Source organism: Mus musculus, chromosome 1 (assembly GCF_000001635.26).
Source record: "Mus musculus strain C57BL/6J chromosome 1, GRCm38.p6 C57BL/6J".
Classification (NCBI taxonomy): domain Eukaryota; kingdom Metazoa; phylum Chordata; class Mammalia; order Rodentia; family Muridae; genus Mus; species Mus musculus.
Window position 1 is genome coordinate 151,410,100 of NC_000067.6, and position 20,681 is coordinate 151,430,780.

The 20,681-nt window shown below is 39.9% G+C and overlaps 2 protein-coding genes across 8 annotated transcripts in view; one reads left to right on the top strand and one right to left on the bottom strand.

Moving 5' to 3' along the window:
* Positions 1–18,398, bottom strand: part of Swt1 (SWT1 RNA endoribonuclease homolog (S. cerevisiae)) — a 60,800-nt gene extending 42,402 nt beyond the window's left edge. The window contains exons 1-6 of one of the 4 annotated variants that reach the window (XM_030242199.1): positions 18,198–18,383; positions 13,408–13,506; positions 11,935–12,021; positions 10,001–10,084; positions 2,692–2,747; positions 672–1,359 (exon numbers count right to left, since the gene is read on the bottom strand). Coding sequence is in view for 2 of the 4 variants with exons in the window: in NM_025819.4 (NP_080095.3) it covers positions 672–1,359; positions 2,692–2,747; positions 10,001–10,084; positions 11,935–12,021; positions 13,408–13,461 (969 nt within the window). In the remaining 2 variants the exon portion in view is untranslated. Of the gene's footprint in view, positions 1–671; positions 1,360–2,691; positions 2,748–10,000; positions 10,085–11,934; positions 12,022–13,407; positions 13,507–18,197 lie in introns of all 4 variants that reach the window. The other 3 variants (NM_025819.4, XM_011248058.2, XM_011248059.2) reach the window with 3 other exon arrangements.
* A 44-nt stretch (positions 18,399–18,442) lies between these two features.
* The window catches only part of Trmt1l (tRNA methyltransferase 1 like), a 29,642-nt gene continuing 27,403 nt past the window's right edge, over positions 18,443–20,681 (top strand). For 2 of the 4 annotated variants that reach the window (NM_026876.4, NM_001357569.1), the window contains exon 1: positions 18,443–19,003. In NM_026876.4, coding sequence (NP_081152.2) covers positions 18,778–19,003 — 226 coding nt within the window. In that variant the 5' untranslated portion in view covers positions 18,443–18,777. The remainder of the gene's footprint in view (positions 19,004–20,681) is intronic. The other 2 variants (NM_001357570.1, XM_030243897.1) reach the window with 2 other exon arrangements.

Below are 20,681 nucleotides of genomic sequence, written 5' to 3' on the forward strand. Positions count from 1 at the left end.
AGAAAAATAAGTAGGAAAAGAAGTCTGAAACATGGCACAGACACACACCGCCCCCCAGGAATGGCTGGCTCTCACAACAGGCACAAGCACAGAGAAAGTGCACCTATTACAATACGATATACCCTGGGTAGAATAAGGTTCTAATTTAAAGTGTCATAATGCAATGTACAAGGCTGTATGTAGAACTACATGTAACAGAGCACCCACAGAAAAGTCCCAGAGCTAAAATAAGCCAGAAAGTCCACACTAAAGTAACAAAAAACTGCAACTCTTTGTGCAGTAGGTAGGAAGTTCAATGGCTAAAGTTCATCCTGGCCAGGCCAACTTCCTCCCCTTGGAAGTCTATCTTCTAATAAGCTGTCGCTGCCTAGAATGGTATTCCTTCTGAATAAATTCTCTCCTTTTGCTTACGAATATCTGCAGGTCTCTGTCCAGTTCTATGTCCCAGAGCACAAGAACCCAGATATTGCACTATGATTCCAAAACCAGGTGGTATCAGTATTATCCTAAGGAAGCTAGAATGACAAAAAATAATATAGGACACAAACACAATTATCTACATGACTAAGTTAGAATCAGTCCTCTGTGATTATCATCATAACAGAAGCAACTAAAACCTGAGTATTTTAAATACTTTTACTAAAAACCAAACCCTTCATTTTATACATTACCTGGGCATGGTTTTCCTTAGAATCGGAACTACTCGTTCCTTGGTGCTCACAATGGTCCTTTCTTATCCTCTCACAAACAGACTGCTTATGTGTAGAATCTGAAAATGAGTTTTCAGTTTTGTGCCTGGCCAGATTTAATGACATCTGGTGACTTTGCAAGTGTTGCTTCTCCTCCTGCTTACTCTTTGACTTGCTAGAATCTATAGTAAAGATCTTTTCTTCGACAAGCTTCTGGAGGGTAGTAGAGGATTTTTTTGGAATTTTGAAGCTAATCTTCTTTCTTCCTGATTCAAATGATTCCTTGATCATATTGCTAAAATTATAATTCTGAGGAAGGTGATTTTTCTTGCATTTCTCCAATTCTTCAGAACTGTCTTTATTATTTTTTTCTTTCTTGAGTTCTTTCATCTTCTTCTGAATAAGCAAAGAAGGCCAATTCTTTTCCTTTGTCTGGTCTACAGGTTTAGATTTCATATCTTTGGTAATTTTAATGCGGCTATGGTTTTTAATTTCATAATTAAGCTTACTTCCAATATTTGTCAATTTACAATCTTTAACTTTAGTATCTTTAGTTCCATTTGATGAACAACTGTGTGAAGTCATTTGATTATTATTTAAATATGATACCGCTTGGGTCGAAGAACTGAATTTTAGTCTCTTTTTAGGAATGAAAACTTCTACATTCAATCTATAAAGCAGCACAGAAACTTAGGTTAGTTATATTTGTTATACATTCTGTTGCAGTATATCATTACATTAGAGTTAACTAGGCTCATTCTAAACTACTGAGAAATATAAGAAACAGGGCTAGAGGCTCAGTGCTTAAGAGTTTGTACTGCTCACAAAGAAGGTCTGAGTTTTATTCCCAGAACCCACACTGGGTACTCATGACTGTCTGAAACTTAATGTACGCATTATACTTTTTATATTTATCCCCATTCTTTGGGGGTGGGGTAGGTTTCGAGAAAGGGTTTCCTGTGTAGCCCTTGGCTGTCCTGGAACTTACTCTGTAGACCAAGCTGGCCTCAAACTCAGAAATCCACCTGCCTCTGCCTCCCAAGTGCTGGGATTAAAGGCGTGTGCTACCACGCCCAGCTTATCCCCATTATTAACAAAAATTCCTTAACTATAAAATCTTATCCAAAGAATGAAAAAAATTAAAGTAAACTAAATTCCCTGTGTCTACCATTAATCTTTACATCTTTAGTTGCAATCACATGATGGTTAATTAAAATAATTTTAGAGCCATATCTATAACTTGTAAAATTACATATTTCCTCACAGGTAATATATATAAAGATAATCTATGTATGATTTCTAAATTAGCTTCCCAAGCTCTCTACTAGCAATATAATAAAGTTATGGATCTTATTATAATTATATATCAAAACCAAGTCCCTAGAGTTAATAATAATCTATACTGTGTCTGAGTGCATTTATACAACAGTTTTAATGAAGTTTTACTTAACTTTTTCTTAAACTTCTAATAATGACATTATGAGAAGTATCTGCATGCAGAATAGTACTAATCAAAGCAAATCCAAGGTTTATTTAGTCCTGGGCCAGCAAGAGAGCTCAGCAGGTAAGGGCACTTGCCCACACCATGCCTGACAGCTTGAGTTCCATGCCTGGACCTCCATAGTGGAAAAAACCCTATTCCCCCGAGGTTCTTCTCTGACCTCCACAAACATACCATACCAAGGCACACATAAAATAAATAAACATAAAAATAATTAAAATTTAAATAAACAAATATGTAGTCTGATGTTTACCACAGTAGCTCAAAATCAGGAAAGAGGATCTTGAGGTCAAGATCTAACCTGAGCTAAATGGCAGGTTCCAAGCTAGCCTGATCTATATAGCAACACTCTGTTCCTAAATCCCAAGGGTGTTGACATAGCCCAGTGCTTGCCTAGCACACAAAAAATACCAGATTTCAATCCCAAGTACTAAAAAAAATTTTTTTAGTCTAATTCTGAGCCACAACTGTAAAAGATATCAAGAAAAGAAGAGAATTTACCTTTTACTGTTTTTTCTGTTTGCATTATAGTATACATTGTCTGTATCATCTGCTTTCTGAAATTAAAAAGAAAATTTAGAAAATGTAAATTGTGTATTACTGTTGGAATTACAGGGAAGAATGGAAAACATTTGTGCTTATGAATACGCTGCCATAACTAATTTAGTAATAATTTATTTTATTTTCATTGGATATTTTCTTTATTTACATTTCAAATATTATCCCCTTTCCTGGTTTCCCCTACGAAAAACACCCTCCCCCTCTCCCTTCCCCCTGCTCACCAACCCACCCACTTCCACTTCCTGGCCCAGGCATTCCCCCACACTGGAGCATAGAGCCTTCATAGGATCAAGGACCAATCCACACACTGATGTCCCACTAGGTCATCCTCTGCGGCATATGCAACTGTAGCCATGAGTCCCACCATGTGTGCTCTTTGGTTGGTGGTTTAATTTCTGGGAGCTCTGGAGGTACTGGTTAGTTCATATTGTTGTTCCTCCTATGGGGCTGCAAACCCTTCAGCTCCTTACTCCTTAGGTCCTTTCTCTAGCTCCTTCATTAGGGACCCTATGCTCAGTCCAATGGATGGCTGTGAGCATCCACTTCTGTATTTGTCAGGCACTGGCAGAGCCTCTCAGGAAACAGATATATCAGTGTCCTGTCAGCAAGCACTTCTTGGCATCCACAATAGTGTCTGGCTTTGGTGATTGTAAATGGGATGGATCCCCAGGTGAGTCATAGATGGTCATTTCTTCAGTCTCTACTCTGCACTTTGTCTCTGTAACTTCTTCCATGGGTGTCTTGTTCTGCCCTGCTAAGATGGATAGAAGTATCCACGCTATGGTCTTCCTTCTTCTTGAGTTTCATGTAGTTTGTGAATTGTATCTTGGGTACTGGGAGTTTCTGAGCTTCTGGGCTAATATCCACTTATCAGTGAGTGCATATCATGTGTGTTCTTCTATGATTGGGTTACCTCACTCAGGATGATATACTCCAGATCCATTCATTTGCCTACAAATTTCATAAATTCATTGTTTTTAACAGCTGAGTAGTACTCCATTGTGAAAATGTACCACATTTTCTGTATCCATTCTTCTGTTGAGGGACATCTGGGTTCTTTCCAGCTTCTGGCTATTATAAATAAGGCTGCTATGAACATAGTGGAGCATGTGTCCTTATTACATGTTTGAGCATCTTCTGGGTATATGCCCAGGAGTGGTATTGCTGGGTCCTCAGGTAGTTCTATGTCCAATCTTCTGAGGAACTGCAAAACTGATTTCCAGAGTGGTTGTACTAGCTTGCAATCCGACCAGCAATGGGGGAGTGTTCCTCTTTCTCCACATCCTCGCCAGCATCTGCTTTCACTTGGGTTTTTGATCTTAGCCATTCTGACTGGTGGACTCTCAGGTTTTTTTTATTTGCATTTCCCTGATGCTAAACATTTTTTTAGGTGCTTCTCAGCCATTCGGTACTCCTCAGTTGAAAATTCTTTGCTTAGCACTGTACCCATATTTTAATAGGGTTATTTGTTTGTCTGTAGTCTAACTTCTTGAGTTCTTTGTATATATTGGATGTGGGATTGGTGAAGATCTTTTCCCAATCTGTTGATGGCCTTTTCGTCTTCTTGACAATGTCCTTTGCCTTACAGAAGCTTTGCAATTTATAAGGTCCCATTAGTCCATCCTTGATCTTACATCATATGCCACTGGTGTTCTGTTCAGGAATTTTTCCACTGTGCCCATATGTTCAAGGCTCTTCTCCATTTTCTCTTCTATAAGTTTCAGTGTATCTGGTGTTATGGGAAGGTCCTTGATCCACTTAAACTTCAGCTTTGTACAAAGAGGTAAGAATGGGTCGGGTTGCCTTCTACATGCTAACCGCCAGCTAAGCCAGCACCATTTGTTGAAAATGCTGTCTTTTTTCCACTGGATGGTTTTAGCTCCTTCATCTAAGATCAAGTGACCATAGGTGTGTGGGTTCATTTCTGGGTCTTCAATTCTATTCCATTGCTCTTCCTGCCTGTCACTGTACTAACACCATGCAGTTTTTAATCACAATTGTTCTGTAGTATAGCTTGAGGCCAGGGATGGTGATTCCCCCAGTTCTTTTATTGTTGAAAATAGCTTTCGCTATCCTGAGTTTTCTGTTATTCCAGATGAATCTGGAAATTGCTCTTTCTAAATCTATGAAGAATTAAGTTGAAATTTTAATGGGGATTATAGCTTTCAGCAAAATGGCCTTTTTTTTTTTTTTTTTTTTGGTTTTTTCAAGACAGGATTTCTCTGTGCAGCCCTGGCTGTCCTGGAACTCAAGAAATCTGCCTGCCTCTGCCTCCCAAATGCTGGGATTAAAGAAGTATGCCACCACTGCCTGGTCATTTTTACTAATTAATCCAGCCAATCCATGAGCATGGGAGATCTTTCCATCTTCTAAGATCTTCTTTCTTCAGAGACTTTAAGTTCTTATCATATAGATCTTTCACTTGCTTACTATATTCACACCAAGGTACTTTATATTATTTGTGACTACTATGAATGGTGTCATTTCCCTAATTTTTCTCAGCCTGTTTATCCTTTGTGTAGAGGAAGGCCACTAATTTTTTTGAATTCATTTTATACCCCACCACTTTGCTAAAGTTGTTTATCAGGTTTAGGAATTCTTTGGTGGAATTTTTGGGGTCACTTATGTATACCATCTTATCATCTGCAAATCATGATATTTTGACTTCTCCCTTTCCAATTTAGTCTGTGGTGATCTGATAGGATGTATCTTCCTATCTTCAATCTTCTTCTTTCTGTTGAAGCCTGTTTTGTGATCAATTTTTGAGAAGGTACCATGAGGTGCTGAGAAGAAGGTATATCCTTTTGTTTTAGGATAAAATGTTCTATAGATATTTTGGTTTCTCCATCTATGGTAATTAAGTTTTGCTGGGTATAGTAGCCTGAGCTGGCATTTGTGTTCTCTTAGGGTCTGTATGACATCTGTCCAGGCTCTTTTGGCTTTCATAGTCTCTGGGGAGAAGTCTGGTGTAATTCTGATAGGTCTGCCTTTATATGTTACTTGACCTTTTTCCTTTACTGCTTTTAAAATTCTTTGTTTTGTGCATTTGGTGTTTTAGATTATTATGTGACAGGAGGGATTTATTTTCTGGTTCAAACTATTTGGAGTTCTGTAGGCTTCTTGTATGTTCATGGGCATCTCTTTTTTTAGGTTGGGGAAGTTTTCTTCCATAATTTTGTTGAAGATATTTGCTGACCCTTTAAGTTGGAAATCTTTCTCATTTATACCTATTATCCTTAGGTTTGGTCTTCACACTGTGTCCTGGATTTCCTGGATGTTTTGTGTTAGGATCTTTTTGCATTTTGCATTTTCTTTGATTGTTGTGTCCATGTTTTCTATGGTATCTTCTGCACCTGAGATTCTCTCTTCTACCTTTTGTATTCTGTTGGTGATGCTTGCATCTATGGCTCCTGACTTCTTTCCTAGGTTCTCTATCTCCAGAGTTGTCTCCCTTTGTGATTTCTTTATTGTTTCTATTCCCATTTTTAGATCCTGAATGGTTTTGTTCAATTCTTTCACCTGTTTGGATGTGTTTTCCTATAATTCTTTAAGGGATATTGCTGTTTCCTCTTTAAGGGCTTCTACCCATTCTATCTGTGTTCTCCTGTATTTCTTTAAGGTAGTTATTTAAATCCTTCTTATAGTCCACCATCATCATCATGAGAAGTGACTTTGGATCTATATCTTGCTTTTCTAGTGTGATGATATATCTAGGACTTGCTATGGTGGGAGAGTTGGGTTCTGATGATGCCAAGTAACCTTGGTTTCTGTTGCTTCTGTTCTTAAGCTTGCCTCCTGCCATCTGATTATCTCAAGTGCTCCCTGCCCTCGACATATTTGATTGGAGCCTGTCCTTCCTATAGTCCCAGTTGAGTCAGAACTTCTCAGAGTCCAGCATTCTCTGTGATCCTGTGATTCCAGGATCCTGTGATCCTGAGATTCTGGGTGTGTCAGAGTTCTTGGCAGTCAAACTTCCTCTGATACCCTGAGATCCTGGTGTGACCAACCTCTTGGGATCCTGGGATCCTAAGTTCCTGGGCATGTTAGAGCGCCTGAAAGTGGTACCTCCTCTAGGGGCCATGGGATTCTCTGCTGAATTCAAAACCAAGGTAGACCAGCGCCGACTGGAAGGAACTGGAGCCACTGGTTGGGTGGGGTTCCTGTGTCCCTGCTCCTGCTGGTCCCAGGCACTTCTGGTGGTGTTGCAACAGATGTTGTGTTCCATTCACCTGTGATCTTAAGATCCTGAGCATGCAAGGGTGCCTGGGGAATGGAGAGTTCTCTGGGACCTTGAGTTCACACCCAAGGTCCACTAATAATTTACTTAATCTTTCTAATCATCTTAGGGCAGACATTATTATCTTTATTATAAACAAAGCACCCAATGCTTACAAAGTTTGGCATCTTTCTGATCATTACAGTGAAGGTTAGTGACACTGTCCTGATCTGAAACACATCTGTCTGACTCAATTCCACCATTGAATATATGTAATCAGAGGATCCAGGTACAAAAAGCTAAAGAGAGCATAAACAGCATGTATAAATAGTCTAATTATAAGAAAATAACTAAATGTAGAAAGTAGAGTAACAGTATGTGCTAAAAGTTCAAAACATCCACCATTAAAAGATGGGAGATACTTATGGGAAAATGTAAGCAAAACATATGGGGAAAAAAATGAAAGCAGTAAGTTAATAAATTCAGCAGAAAAAAAAAAATAAAAAAATAAAAAGGTCAATCAGCCCAGCTAGAGGGTGTAGTGAGAATTTTGGTTTCTTTAAAAACCCAGTTATAGGGCTAGAGAGATGGCTCAGCGGTTAAGAGCACCGTCTGCTCTTCCGAAGGTCCTGAGTTCAAATCCCAGCAACCACGTGGTGACTCACAACCATCCTTGATGAGATCTGATGCCCTCTTCTAGAGTGTCTGAAGACAGCTACAGTGTACTTACATATAATAAATAAATAAATCTTTAAAAAAAAGTTATGTTATGTGAATATGTTTTTGTTTGTGTCTGTGTTTTAATTCCAGGTGTGGGGAAAGAGGCTGCTGGTTCCTGCTGCTGCAGTTTGCCAAGTGCTTATGAGCAATGAGACCAGAAGACTGGACTTGCCCCCAAGGAACTCAACATCCTCAATCATCAGAAATCAGTTTAAAGAGGGCTACACCCCTTTCTCCCTCTCCTACCTGGTATTAGAGGATTAGAAGGGATCCGGGAGGAATAAAAGTTGGAAGGGTGATAGAGAACAAGACTGGGGCTGGCAGTGCATGCACTCAATATGTGTAAATCCTTCAGTCTGCTCTCTAGTACTAGAAGACTGATACAGAGAGCAATAAGTTGAAACAACTTTAATCACAGTCATGTACCACATTGTATTTCAATCAGTGACAGACAATACATATAACAGCAACCCATGATGAAACTGTAAGAGAATTCATAGCTTGAAGTCATGAGAAAAGGAAACCTCAGAAAAACACAAACAATGCCCAAGAAAACGCTCAGTGAAAGAGTGCAGAAGCTTTTGTAGTCCTCAAAAGGCTATACAAAAGTTTTAAGAAACAGCCCACAACACCAAAAGGTTTCTACTAATAGAGAATGTTTATGCTGCAAGTAATGCCTGTTTAATAGTCAAATCTATGATGACAAAACAAGAAAACTACAAACATATTTCTAAGATGATAGCCCTCAAAAACAGGCTCAGGCAAGTCTGTGGAGGTATGTGCAAAGAAAGGACTAATATCACAAAAGAGGACAGCACCGTGTTGTCACATGTCCCAGATTCTGACCCTAACCTTATGTGAAAACTGGCAATGTGTGTCTGTGTATCTCCATGTGTGTAAGTTTTTAACCAAAATTTTTAAAGAAAAAATTTAAGTTACATAGAAAAAATTCATAGAAAGATACAAAAAAGTTATTTCATACATTTAATAATGTGTGTTTTAAACTGTTATTACAAGTGAGTCAAAAGGCTAAGTGCTAAAGATATAAAGTGAAAAGGCTACATTAAATTAAGATTGATCTACTATTGAAAAAATGCTTTAATATATATAGTACAGCCTAAAAACATAGAATTTTTAAACTTTAAACTAATATACAGTATTGCACAAGGCATTCACATTCACTCACTATTTATTTATGCGGAACAAGCTCTAGTCTTACAATGTAAAATACTATTTAATCTTTTGTAACCTATTTTTACTGTTTCCTTCCTTCTTTCCATCCTTTCTTTGGAAATGAGAATCTCGCTCTACACCCCAGGCTGAACTATAGCTGTGTAACTAACCTAGGCTAACCTCAAACTTACAGCAATCATCCTGGCCTTAGCTGCCTGAGTGCTGCTGCTATGACAGGTGTGGCCTAGCACTGTGGAGGTGAATCCTAGGAGCTTACTGGCCAATCAGCCTAGCCAAATCAGTAAGCTCCAGGTTTAGTGAGAGACTCTGCTTCAGACAAGAAGATGAAAACGACTGAGGAAGACATTCAACACTGGCTTCTTACCTCCATGCACAGATGCACACACTCATACGAACAAAGAAGTAAAAACCTAATATATTACTTGTGGCAAATAAAAGGGAAAAACAACACACTGGTTTTCACAAACTAAGCATAATAAAAATACAAAGAGAAAATTTTTTTTATATCATAAACCCTCTAACTATGCATTAAAACTTCACTGTGTCCAAGTGTCAAAGCCTAGTTCCAACTACTGGAAAGAGTTCATCAGAAGGACTGAATCATCCAAGAGCTCAAGGCTTAGCAATATAGTAAGAGTCAATCTCTTGAGAAAACAAAAAACAAAACTTAAGAAAAATAATATTCTGGTGCCTGGCAAACACAGACGTGGATGCTCACAGTCAGCTATTGAATAGAACACGGGGCCCCCAATGGAGGAGCTAGAGAAAGTACCCAAGGAGCTGAAGGGGTCTGCAACCCTATAGGTAGAACAACAATATGAACTAACCAGTACCCCCAGAGCTCATGTCTCTAGCTGCATATGTAGCAGAAGATGGCCTAGTCGGCCATCACTAGGAAGAGAGACCCCTTGGTCTTGCAAACTTTATATGCCCCAATACAGGGGAACACCAGGACCAAGAAGTGGGAGTGGGTGGGTAGGGGAGTGGGGGGGGGGTATGGGGGACTTTTGGGATAGCATTGGAAATGTAAATAAGAAAATACCTAATTAAAAAAAAAGAAAAAAATACCCTGGGGGGGAAAATAAAAATAATATTGAGTTGTGGTATCTGAATACTTACCAGTTTTCTCTTCTTGGTTGAAACAGGCTGAACGCCATGTTCTGAACTAGTAGAACCTGCTGAGATTTCTCCCTTTTTCTTGTCCTAAGAATGTCATTCAGGAGGAAAAATGAACAGAACAGCACAAAATAAAGCACGATTTAATCACTACTATAAGTTGACATTTTCCATTCAAAAATGAGCTGAGAACAATGAGAGACACAAACTTTAGTAAGAAGGGAGACTCCACTAGAAGGAAGAAAGAATCAAGGAGAAATGAGATGCCTTGGTGCTTACACACCAAAAGTGAGATACATATAGTCAGATAAGAACATAGTGAGATGGGATTGCTGTAAGACAAAACCTCATGTCTCATTTTCAGTGAATCTTAAACTTAAAAGGCTTAAGTAGGTTTGAAGTACTTACTATTTTACCAAAGATATAGCAGATCATGAGCTGAGTCTTAAAAAAATAAAATAAACCCTAAGTTCTTACCTCCATAAAGGTTAAGCCTAGTGTAGAAATGCAGAAATACCTATTATGTTTAGCATGCTAGATAATGCTATACATGAAATAAAATAGAGCAGTTGGACAAGAAAGGTCAAGAGCTATAAGTAGGAAGATCTACAATTTTTAATTGTATTCTTAAAAAACTTCACTGACAAGCTGAATGGAGGAGACCAAATAAAGAAACAAGGGCTGGGTATGTAGCTCAGTTGGCAGATGGCTCCACTAGCATATCTAAGGCCCTGTGTGCAACCTCTAGCACCACTTACACCAGGCACAGCAGTACACATTTGGAATCCAAGCACTCAAGAAAGGAATGGTAAAGAGGAGAGAGTGGACAGCCTTCCCAGTTCCAGGGGCTTTTAGCATGAGCATCCACAAGAAAGTACAGAGCTGAGATGTGACGTAACCTGACTCATATTGTTGGATAGGACCACATGGGCCACTGTGTTACAAATAAACCATGAGGAGGCAAAGGCAGGGAGAAGAACTTAGAAACCAGTGGAATAACTAAGGAAAACAAGTTCTTTGCTAAGATCATGGTAATAGTAAGAACAGAAGTAATGAGACTCTGACAGAAACTGATTAACTGGCTGCATGTACCAACTTTGGGCCTGAACCAAAAGAATGCAACTGTAGTGGACTAAATAAACTAGAAAACTGGGCTTGGGTACTTGAAAGGTTATAGCTTAAGAAGATGAATAAAAAGACTGGATTAGTGGCACACCCCTTTAATCTTGGCACTTGGGAGGCAGAGCCAGGTGGATCTCTTTAGGTTCAAGGCCAGCCTGGTCTACTAGTGAGTTCCAAGAGAGCCAGGGCTATAAGTACAGACACCCTGTACCAAAATAACAAAAAACAGACAAAAACAAACAAACAAACAAAAGAGAGAGATAAAAGAGGGAAATGGGTAAGAGCTGTGTGTACAGATGTATACCTATAACCCCAGCTCTTAGGACTCATTATCTTAGAAGGATAATGAGTATGAAGCTGATTTGTACTGCAGTAGCAATGCCTTGAAGAGTCTGCTTCAAGAAAAAAAAATATGAAGGAACCAGCAAAAGAAATCTGAGAAACAGTCACCAAGAGACAAGGAAAATTAACAAAGCAAAGTGTCTCAGAAGTCAAGTCTAGAAAGTGTTTCAAGGAAAAGTTGTAATCAACTACAGCAGACACTGCTGGGAGACCAAGGCAGACTGCTCTCAGTTAACTGTGGAGTTAGCAACATAAAAACCACTGCCAGTCTTGAAGAGAGCACATACAGAGAAGTAATGACAAAAAAATCTACTCACTAAGCCTCAAATTCTTATCTGTGATTTGGATAATAAAAGTAACTATCTCATAGATTCTGCAATAAAGTTTCACATCTCACAGTAACAGTAAGGTGCATTTTTTTTCATTACACATTTTTTAAAAAGGAATCTAAGTCAGAAAATTAAAATTCTTACTTCATTAAAAGTTGGTGAAGAGATAGTCTGTTTTTTCTGAGACTTTTCTTCCTTTGCACAAGATTCTTTGATAGACATCTTTAGAAACTAAAACAAACATTCAAAACATATTTTTAACACAGTAAAAAAGTATATCACAAGCCATTCTTCACTTAGCTATATAGGACTGAAGTTTCACAAAATTATTTTCATCTTCTTGATACATCCAGCACAGCAAAAGTTAAACCACAGAGACTCACAGGGGCTCTGAGTTTCCTTCACTGAGGAAAGAGAACAACTTTATTTTACTGGGAATAACAGGCTTATCTAGAGATACTCAGGGCACAGAGCACCCACAAGACGTACTTCTGCAAAAGCATTTCCTCCTGGGGAGGGCTTCCTGAATCACAGGCTCCCTTTGAATGTTTGCCCTTGATGGAAGCTTTAAAGGCCCTCTGCGTACCAACCACTCCTTACCACTCTCAACATACGGTTCTCTCACTGTTTCTCTTGTCTTTACTCACATTCTCTTGCTCTTTCAGGTATCAGCAACTTTTCAGGAATGCTCCTTAAGACAATGCCTGAATCTCTGCCTTCTGTGAGCATCAGATCAGCATTTTTGGTTGCCTAAAAGATGGTTTAATTTGCCCTAGCTACACCTGAAAACAGATTAACCATAATTCTTCATTTCTTAATACACTGTCAGGCACTATGTGATACTTCAAACAAATTGCATACATTTGTCTAAGTCCCAGTTTTATCTTGTAAAATAGAGATAACTTACCCTAGAACTTTTGTTTAAGGAACCAAAGAATAAAGTACATATATAAACTACTTTGAGGCTGATAAGATGGCTCACTGGACAAAAGTGCTTCCCACACAAGCCTGATGACCTAAATTTCATCTCCTAACCCCATGACAGGAGTGTCCTCTCATTTCCACTGTGACATACACGCTCCCACAATAAGCAATAAAAATGTTTAAATACTCTGCACAAGGTTGTATATAGTTGGATTTAAACAAATATATGATTGGCTTTCCACCAGACCCAGGTTCCCTGAAAAGTGTGCTATATTAAAAACTTAGGTTTTTAGTTCTAAGTTCTCAAAAAAACTTAATAGATAAAATATGCCTATAATCCCAGCACGTCAAAAGCTCAGCAGGATTGCTATATGTCTTAGGGCAGACAGGGCTACATAATAAGTTCTTCAGAGTAAGACTCTATTTAAAAGAACAATGCAAAAAAAATGGAGAAATATTCATGAATGACTGGGTGAATTCATTTTCCTCAGTGTATCAACATTTTTATTCTGAGCTATTTCCAACTCTTTCTTAAATCACAGGTTCTCTGTCCATTTCTTATCCCAGTTTTATTTTTCCATTCCTGTTTGAGACTACTAGCCAATAACCAAATCAAAACAAACCAAAAAACAAACAAACAAACAAAAAAACCCAAAGAAACAGAAAAGAAATGTAAGACAAGTATAGCCATACCTTATGGTCATAAACAGTCTCAAGCTTGTGAGCACTGGTAGTACAAAGCAGCATCCTGTGCTAGGATACAGTAGCCAAAGACTGGAAACATCACAGGGTCTGTTGGAGCAAGACAACATGAAAGTGAAGTCCAAAGAACAGGTAATAGTTGGCAGTGACAATATGAATATAACAAACGCTATAAGCCAAGTAATTTCAATTACCCCTGGCCATTCATGATCTAAACAGGTACAATTGTATAAAATAAGATCTCCCATCATTCAGGAGGCAGTGGCATGCTACATAGTGAGACCCTATCTCAAAAGAAAAAATTAAATAAGATTTAAAGAACTTGAAGAAAATAAAATGCTAACATTAACACATGAACAGTCAACAAACTTCTAAGAACCAACTTTTTTTAAAAGATTTATTTATTTATTATATGTAAGTACACTGTAGCTGTCTTCAGACACTCCAGAAGAGGGTATCCAATCTCATTACAGATGGTTGTGAGCCACCATGTTTTTGCTGGGATTTGAACTCAGGACCTTCAGAAGAGCAGTTAGTGCTCTTAACCACTGAGCCATCTCTCCAGCCCCCTAAGAACCAACTCTTAAGTGCCAAAAAATGTTTGCCTTCAAAGATAGTTTATGGTTCACAGCTGAATTCATGCTAAACCTTCTGACTTATAATAGTCTTCTTTTCTCTTGTCTAAATGATTTCATTCCAACAGGATAAATGGCACAACAAGAGAAAACAAAAAACAAAAAACCAAAAAACATTCCAGCCTGTCATGTTGGTCCATGCTTATCTGTAGTGCCAGCTACTTAAAGGCTGAGGTCAGACAGACTAAGTCCAGGAGTTCTAAGTTCTCAAAAAAAAAAAAAAAAAAAAAAAAAAACCAACTACAACAACAACAACAAAACAAATAAGAAAATGCCCAGCAGACTTGCCTACAGACCAATCAATCTTATTGAGGCCTTTTCTCAATTAAGATTCCCTTTCCCCAGCCGGGCAGTGGTGGCACACGCCTTTAATCCCAGCACTTGGGAGGCAGAGGCAGGCGGATTTCTGAGTTCAAGGCCAGCCTGGTCTACAGCGTGAGTTCCAAGACAGCCAGGGCTACACAGAGAAACCCTGTCTCAAAAAACAAAAAACAAAACAAAAAAAAAGATTCCCTCTTCCCAGGTATATCTTCAGCCTATGTCAACTTGACCTAAAATTAGCAAGCACACCATCTATGTGTGCTACAACATTCATACACATTTCTTTTATGCAGACTAGCAAGCTAACTTAGCAGGACTTCCGATGTGAGCAGTTCTCAAGATTCCAGCTTCTTAAATTATAGGTTGCAACCCTATACTGGTAACATTAAAAGGTTTCACAAAGACTAAAAAATTGAAAATCATGTGTAATGAATCCTAGGTGTTTCTGGCCATACTCTCCAGCACTATGCCCTGTGACTTCACTGCAGCCTTGAACTTATTGTCCACTTTGCATTTCATGTGCCTCTATCCCGACAAAACCCCAAAATACTTGCTGAAACACCTTGGCTCATATTCGTGATTAATGTATGTCATGAACTGCAGTGTTTTTACTGTACATGCAAAATTTTTCTGCTGGTATAGAAACATATTAATAATGGCTTGATTACAGAAAACCAAGAGTTTTAAGCAAAGAAGTTTAGTACTTTCCTATAGCAATTCTTTAGCATGAAAGCATTTAATTCCTATATCTTTGAACTGTATTGTTTTAGAATGTGTGCAAATTGATGTTTGAGTTGCTGATTTTAGTTTCATATTTTAAAAAAGTTTAATTTTGGTTTGAGGGTAGAAAAAATATCCAACAAATTTTGAAATGATCCTAGACATGCTTCTACTGGTATGCATTACTGTTTATGTGAAGCAACGTTCTCAGAATTGATGATTATAAAAATCAAACTATTGGGCTGGAGAGATGGCTCAGCGGTTAAGAGCACTGACTGCTCTTCCAGAGGTCCTGAGTTCAAATCCCAGCAAAAACATGGTGGCTCACAACCATCTGTAATGAGATCAGATGCCCTCTTCTGGTGTGTCTGAAGACAGCTACAGTGTACTTACATAAAGTAAATAAATAAATAAAATTCCTTTTAAAAAATCAAACTATCAATCGATCAATCAACTCTGAAATGTTGAAGATTTTCTTGCAGTATCATCAAATATCCAGTCAAGATTTAATTCATTATATAAAAATAAATAAACACACAATCATTAGCACACAAACTTGCTTTTACCTCTAATGGTAAAATTACATATATAAAGAATTATTTTAGCCAGGCATGGTGGCGCAGCCTTTGACCCCAGCACTTGGGAGGCAGAGGCAGGCAGATTTCTGAGTTCCAGGCCAGCTGGTCTACAGAGTGAGTTCCAGAACAGCCAGGGCTACACAGAGAAACCCTGTCTCTAAATAAATAAATAAATAAATAGAAAGAATTATTTTAAAATAAATTTAAGGTTTTCAGAAATGTTAGATTTGTATTTATTTTAAATCTCTATAACCCTGGGTCCAATAAAATCATTTCAAGCAAAAAGGGATCAAAGGTAGAAAAATTCTAAAATGTCCTGCCATAAGATTGTTCACCTAAAACATTGCAGCTTTTGGTTCAATAATGCTTATATAGCATCTTCCATAATAAACAGGACTAACCCGTATAATCAAAGCCACTGCATGGTATATATTAGCTAGGATTTCTATTGCTATAATAAAAACCATGATTAAAAGCAACTTGAGGAGGGTTTATTTCACTGACATTTCCACAACACAGTCACTCAAATAGTCCAGCAACCAAAATCAAGTTTCTGGCATGTGAGTAACTTTGAAGCTGACCCATGTCAAGTCTTTACCTGACAACAGTGGATCTACCAGGTAGCTTCAGTATATCGTCGTTAAAGACCCAAATCCTAATACAGCCAGGAAGTTCATTTTTAATTCCTGGTCCACAAAAACTGTTGAAATTATTTTTATTGTTGCTTAACAGGGCCGGGCGTGGTGGCGCACGCCTTTAATCCCAGCACTTGGGAGGCAGAGGCAGGCTGTTTTTCTGAGTTCAAGGCCAGCCTGGTCTACAGAGTGAGTTCCAAGACAGCCAGGGCTACACAGAGAAACCTTGATGTGAAAAAACAAACAAACAAAAATATAAGATAGCTTATGCAGTAATGCAACTGATGCTTAATATACTCTCCTAAGCCTTTAAACTGAAAATTCCCTCATGCTTAGAAATTCTGAATTTAAACTGCCACAGAATCCCCATGCTAACATTAAATTGTTGTCATCTGTTTTCTAGCTGGTGTTAAATAAGGTTAAAATATTGAGTCAAGCTCTCAAATTAATCATTTACTCTTTTTATAAATGGGAAAAAAAAAAAAACAAGTACTACAAGTACTAAGGATGTCATTTAGAGCTAAGACACAGTGCCTGTTATGAATACCAAAGGCAGAGGGAGGGGTGAGGTGGGGTGAGGTGTTCTGTCAATTAAAAATAATACCATTTCTTTTTTTTTAATATATTATGTATTTATGTGCTTTATGTGTTTTGTCTGCATTCAAGTCTCTGTGAGGGCATCAAATCCCTGGGACCTGGAGTTACAGATGGTTTCCATCTGTCAAGTGGATGGCTGGGAACTGATAAGAGTCTTCCGCAAGAAAAGCAGGTGACCTAAACCACTGAACAATCTCTCTGGTCCTAGTTACCATTTCTACAGGTTGTAATAGGTGCTATTGTCTCACTTTTAATCGTTAAATAGTTAACTCCCCACATAGGAATCCTAGTCCAAAAGCGGTTAAAAGGCCTTCAGTCGTCTTGTGGGGCCAGGCTTCTGACCTTTAAGCTAAGGAGCTAAGCAAATACTTTACCACTGAGATAAGTACATTCGTAGCCCTTAAGGGCTTTAGAACTTGCAAAAGACTGGTGGGGACAAAGTTTACGTTAAACTGGGGAAGGAAAAACACCTTCAAACACTCCAACTAGGAAGGACAATGAGAGAGCAAAACTTCCAGACAGCATTTCAAAGTAACAAACAATCACACACCGTCTCCTATGGTTTCCCAACAGAGGAAAAAAACCTGAGAACCTCCCCTCTTGCCTTAAACGCTCAAGACAGTCCGAAGCAGGCAACCTGAAAGAAAGATCAATTTGGGTTGTTTTTGTTTTGTTTTTCCAGTCTGCTCCAGTGTGCTTATTAGAAATAAAGTGAAGAGAACAAATAAGACTTCGGTGATAAACAAGTCCAGGATATATATATTTATAAAACTTGAGGCGCAGAGGATTCCCTGGCCATATTCCTTAGAGAATCTGAAATGCATCAAAGTGATACATTTGTTAGTAAAAGCCTAAAAAAAAACAAAACAAAACAGGTCAAAACTGCAAAACAATCTCCTACAACCACACCGCGCCTATTCTGCTATCCTTAACCTAGAGGCAAAATTGAAAAAGTGAAGAGCGTCCGGGTCGCAAGTTGTGGGGGGGAAAGTTGTGGAGAGCGGAGTCAGGACTCTACCTCAGGGGGCTGACAGAAAAGTGCTTCTGGGATTCATAAACTGCCTCGGCCCACCCCCACACAAGCCGCCATCGGTCCCCCCACCGCCTCAGGTCCAGCTGGAGCAACCCGGCCACACACTCCACGAGCCGGCCGACCTCCGACCAGCCCCCGCAGTCGCCCGGCCCAGACCTCAGCTCGCGGGTCCCGAGCCCGACCGACGTCCGGGTACAGGAGGCCAGCAGTGAAAAGCTGTCGCCCAGAGAGATGTCCACGCGCCCGGAATACCCTAACTTACCTGAGTCCGCGGCAGCAGCAGCCACAGCGACAGTGGCGATTCCCCGGACCAGTCGGACACCCAAAGCGCCTTCCCAGAGCCCGCTGCACACTGGGAAATGTAGTTCTGTACTCGGACCCCCGCCAGGAGCCGAACGCTCCAGGCAATTCTAGAGTTCTCGGCGCTCTGTGTGTGTTTCCTCCAAGGACCGGAACTGAGCACCGCCCATGAGGCGCGATGCCTCCTGGGTGTTGTAGTCTTATTTCGGTTCGGTGGCGGCCAGTGATGCAGAGGACGTACCGAGGAAACGGAACTCTTTTTCCTCATTGGACACTGTCCGCCACACGCTTCTGCGCAGTCTGTGGTGGCGTCGTAACGCCTCGGGGAAGGGGAAGCCGGCGAAGGGTCGAACCGCTGCCTCTGGCTTTCAGTTTTTCTGCTGACAGGGTTGGGTCACTGGAGCTCCGCCGTTTGTCTGTGGCACGCGTACAGCCTTCCCAATTGCTTCCCCGCCCTTGGATCCAGCCCTGTGTGCATTAACGTCTATTAACCCACTCCGCCGCGAGTCCCCTCCGCGTCCCCTGGCTCGGAGGCCGTAACTATGGAGAATATGGCGGAGGAGGAGCTGCTACCCCAGGAGAAGGAGGAGGCCCAGGTCAGGGTCCCGACCCGGGCCCCGGATTCGGCTCCGGTCCCAGCTCCGGCCGCAGATACGGCTCTGGACTCGGCTCCGACGCCGGACTCGGATCCAGCCCCAGCCCTTGCCCCGGCCCCGGCTCCGGCCCTGTCCCCGTCCCTAGCCTCTGTCCCCGAGGAGGCTGAAAGCAGTAAGTGCAGACGGCCTGATCTCTCTGCCGCAGAGAAGCGAGAAACCATGCCTCGCTGGGGAATAGGGGAGGCCCTTCTCCAGGGTGTTTTTTTTAATGTGGAAAGGCAAATTTAGAAAAATGGGAGGAGGAGGAGGAACCAGAGCGGCAGGTAAGAGTAAAAGGAATACAGCATGGAAAGGGATACTTCTTCCATAAACCTCGAGGATATCATCCTGAAGGATATATGAAGGCCAGGCGTGAGGCAGAGAAAAATAAACAATGAAATTAGTGGCTGTGTCCGTTAGTGTCTTTAGTAGTTTCCATCTCAACCCAGTCTACAATAGTTTTAAAACTTTCCACTGTGTTACAGTAATGGAGGTACTAAGGTAGTAGTAGATCAAGATTGAGAAACTGAAAGCATTTTTCAGTCAGGACTTATACACACTGATGGATTTGTCTCATTGCTGGAGTATACTTTGCTCCCGAGAATAGAAACTCCGTCTCTTGTATCTGCCAAATACTAATTGAGCTTTGTACTTCATTCCAAAGGACAACGATCGTGAAAACGTATAGCCCATATTTTTATTTTCTGAATGTGTTTATACATGTTCCGAGTGGTGGTTTTTCGGTTCATATAAGAAACATAAGACTGATAATTATTAGCATTTTAAGGATCTTCTTAACATTTTGCACAGCGGGCCTAAAAAAAAAAAATTCAACGAGTTTTGTTTTTTTTTTCAACAAATCTGTGGTCCATAAATGGATCTTTATACTCCTTCTGAATTATCGCGTGAGGAATTAATTCATATTTCTAGGCCAGTTGGGGGTTAAATGTACATAAAACAGTCATAATCTAAGAGAATTATTTTGCAGTTCTACAACCACATTCAAGAGCAGCAGAATTGATCCCAGGAAAGACAAAAATCATCCAGTAGACTCATCATTTGGGATCACAGCTTTTAGTGCAAAACAAGGCCTTTTCTCCCTCTACATACAACCTGATGGATAGGGACTTTTACACTGTTAAGGGAATAGCTACCACCCACCTGATCATGTTTAAATCGGACATAGTTCAGCTGTTTGGGGAATGCTTCTTTACTTCTTCACCATTTTAATGCCTTAAAATGCCTCATGGGGCATAGTGACTCCTCATGGTATGTATGCCTGTAATCCTAACACTCCAGAGATTCAGGCAGGCCTGGTAGCTTGGAGATCAACCTGAGCTGCCTAGGGAGACATTGTCCCAAAAGTCTGTCTTAGGGGAAGAGGGTTGCAAACATTTGATTATATGTGCTACAACAATTACAAATTTCTACTGTGAAGAATTTGTGCTGTTGAAACCTTTAAACACGCACTAATCCTTTGAAAATGTATTTTCAGATCTAGTTAGTCCTTTGAAGGCAGTAGCAGCTAGGCAAGATGAAAATGGTGATTCTGAAATAGAATTGAAATTTGAGGAAAAAGTAACAGAAGAAATTGTGAAAGAACCTTCTAGTATATTGGGTTTGTCTGATTTAACAGGTTTACTTTATTGATTATGAGTATGCTATTTAAAAAAAAAAAAAAAGGAGTGTGCCGGGCGTGGTGGCGCACGCCTTTAATCCCAGCACTCGGGAGGCAGAGGCAGGTGGATTTCTGAGTTCAAGGCCAGTCTGGTCTACAAAGTGAGCTCCAGGACAGCCAGGGCTACACAGAG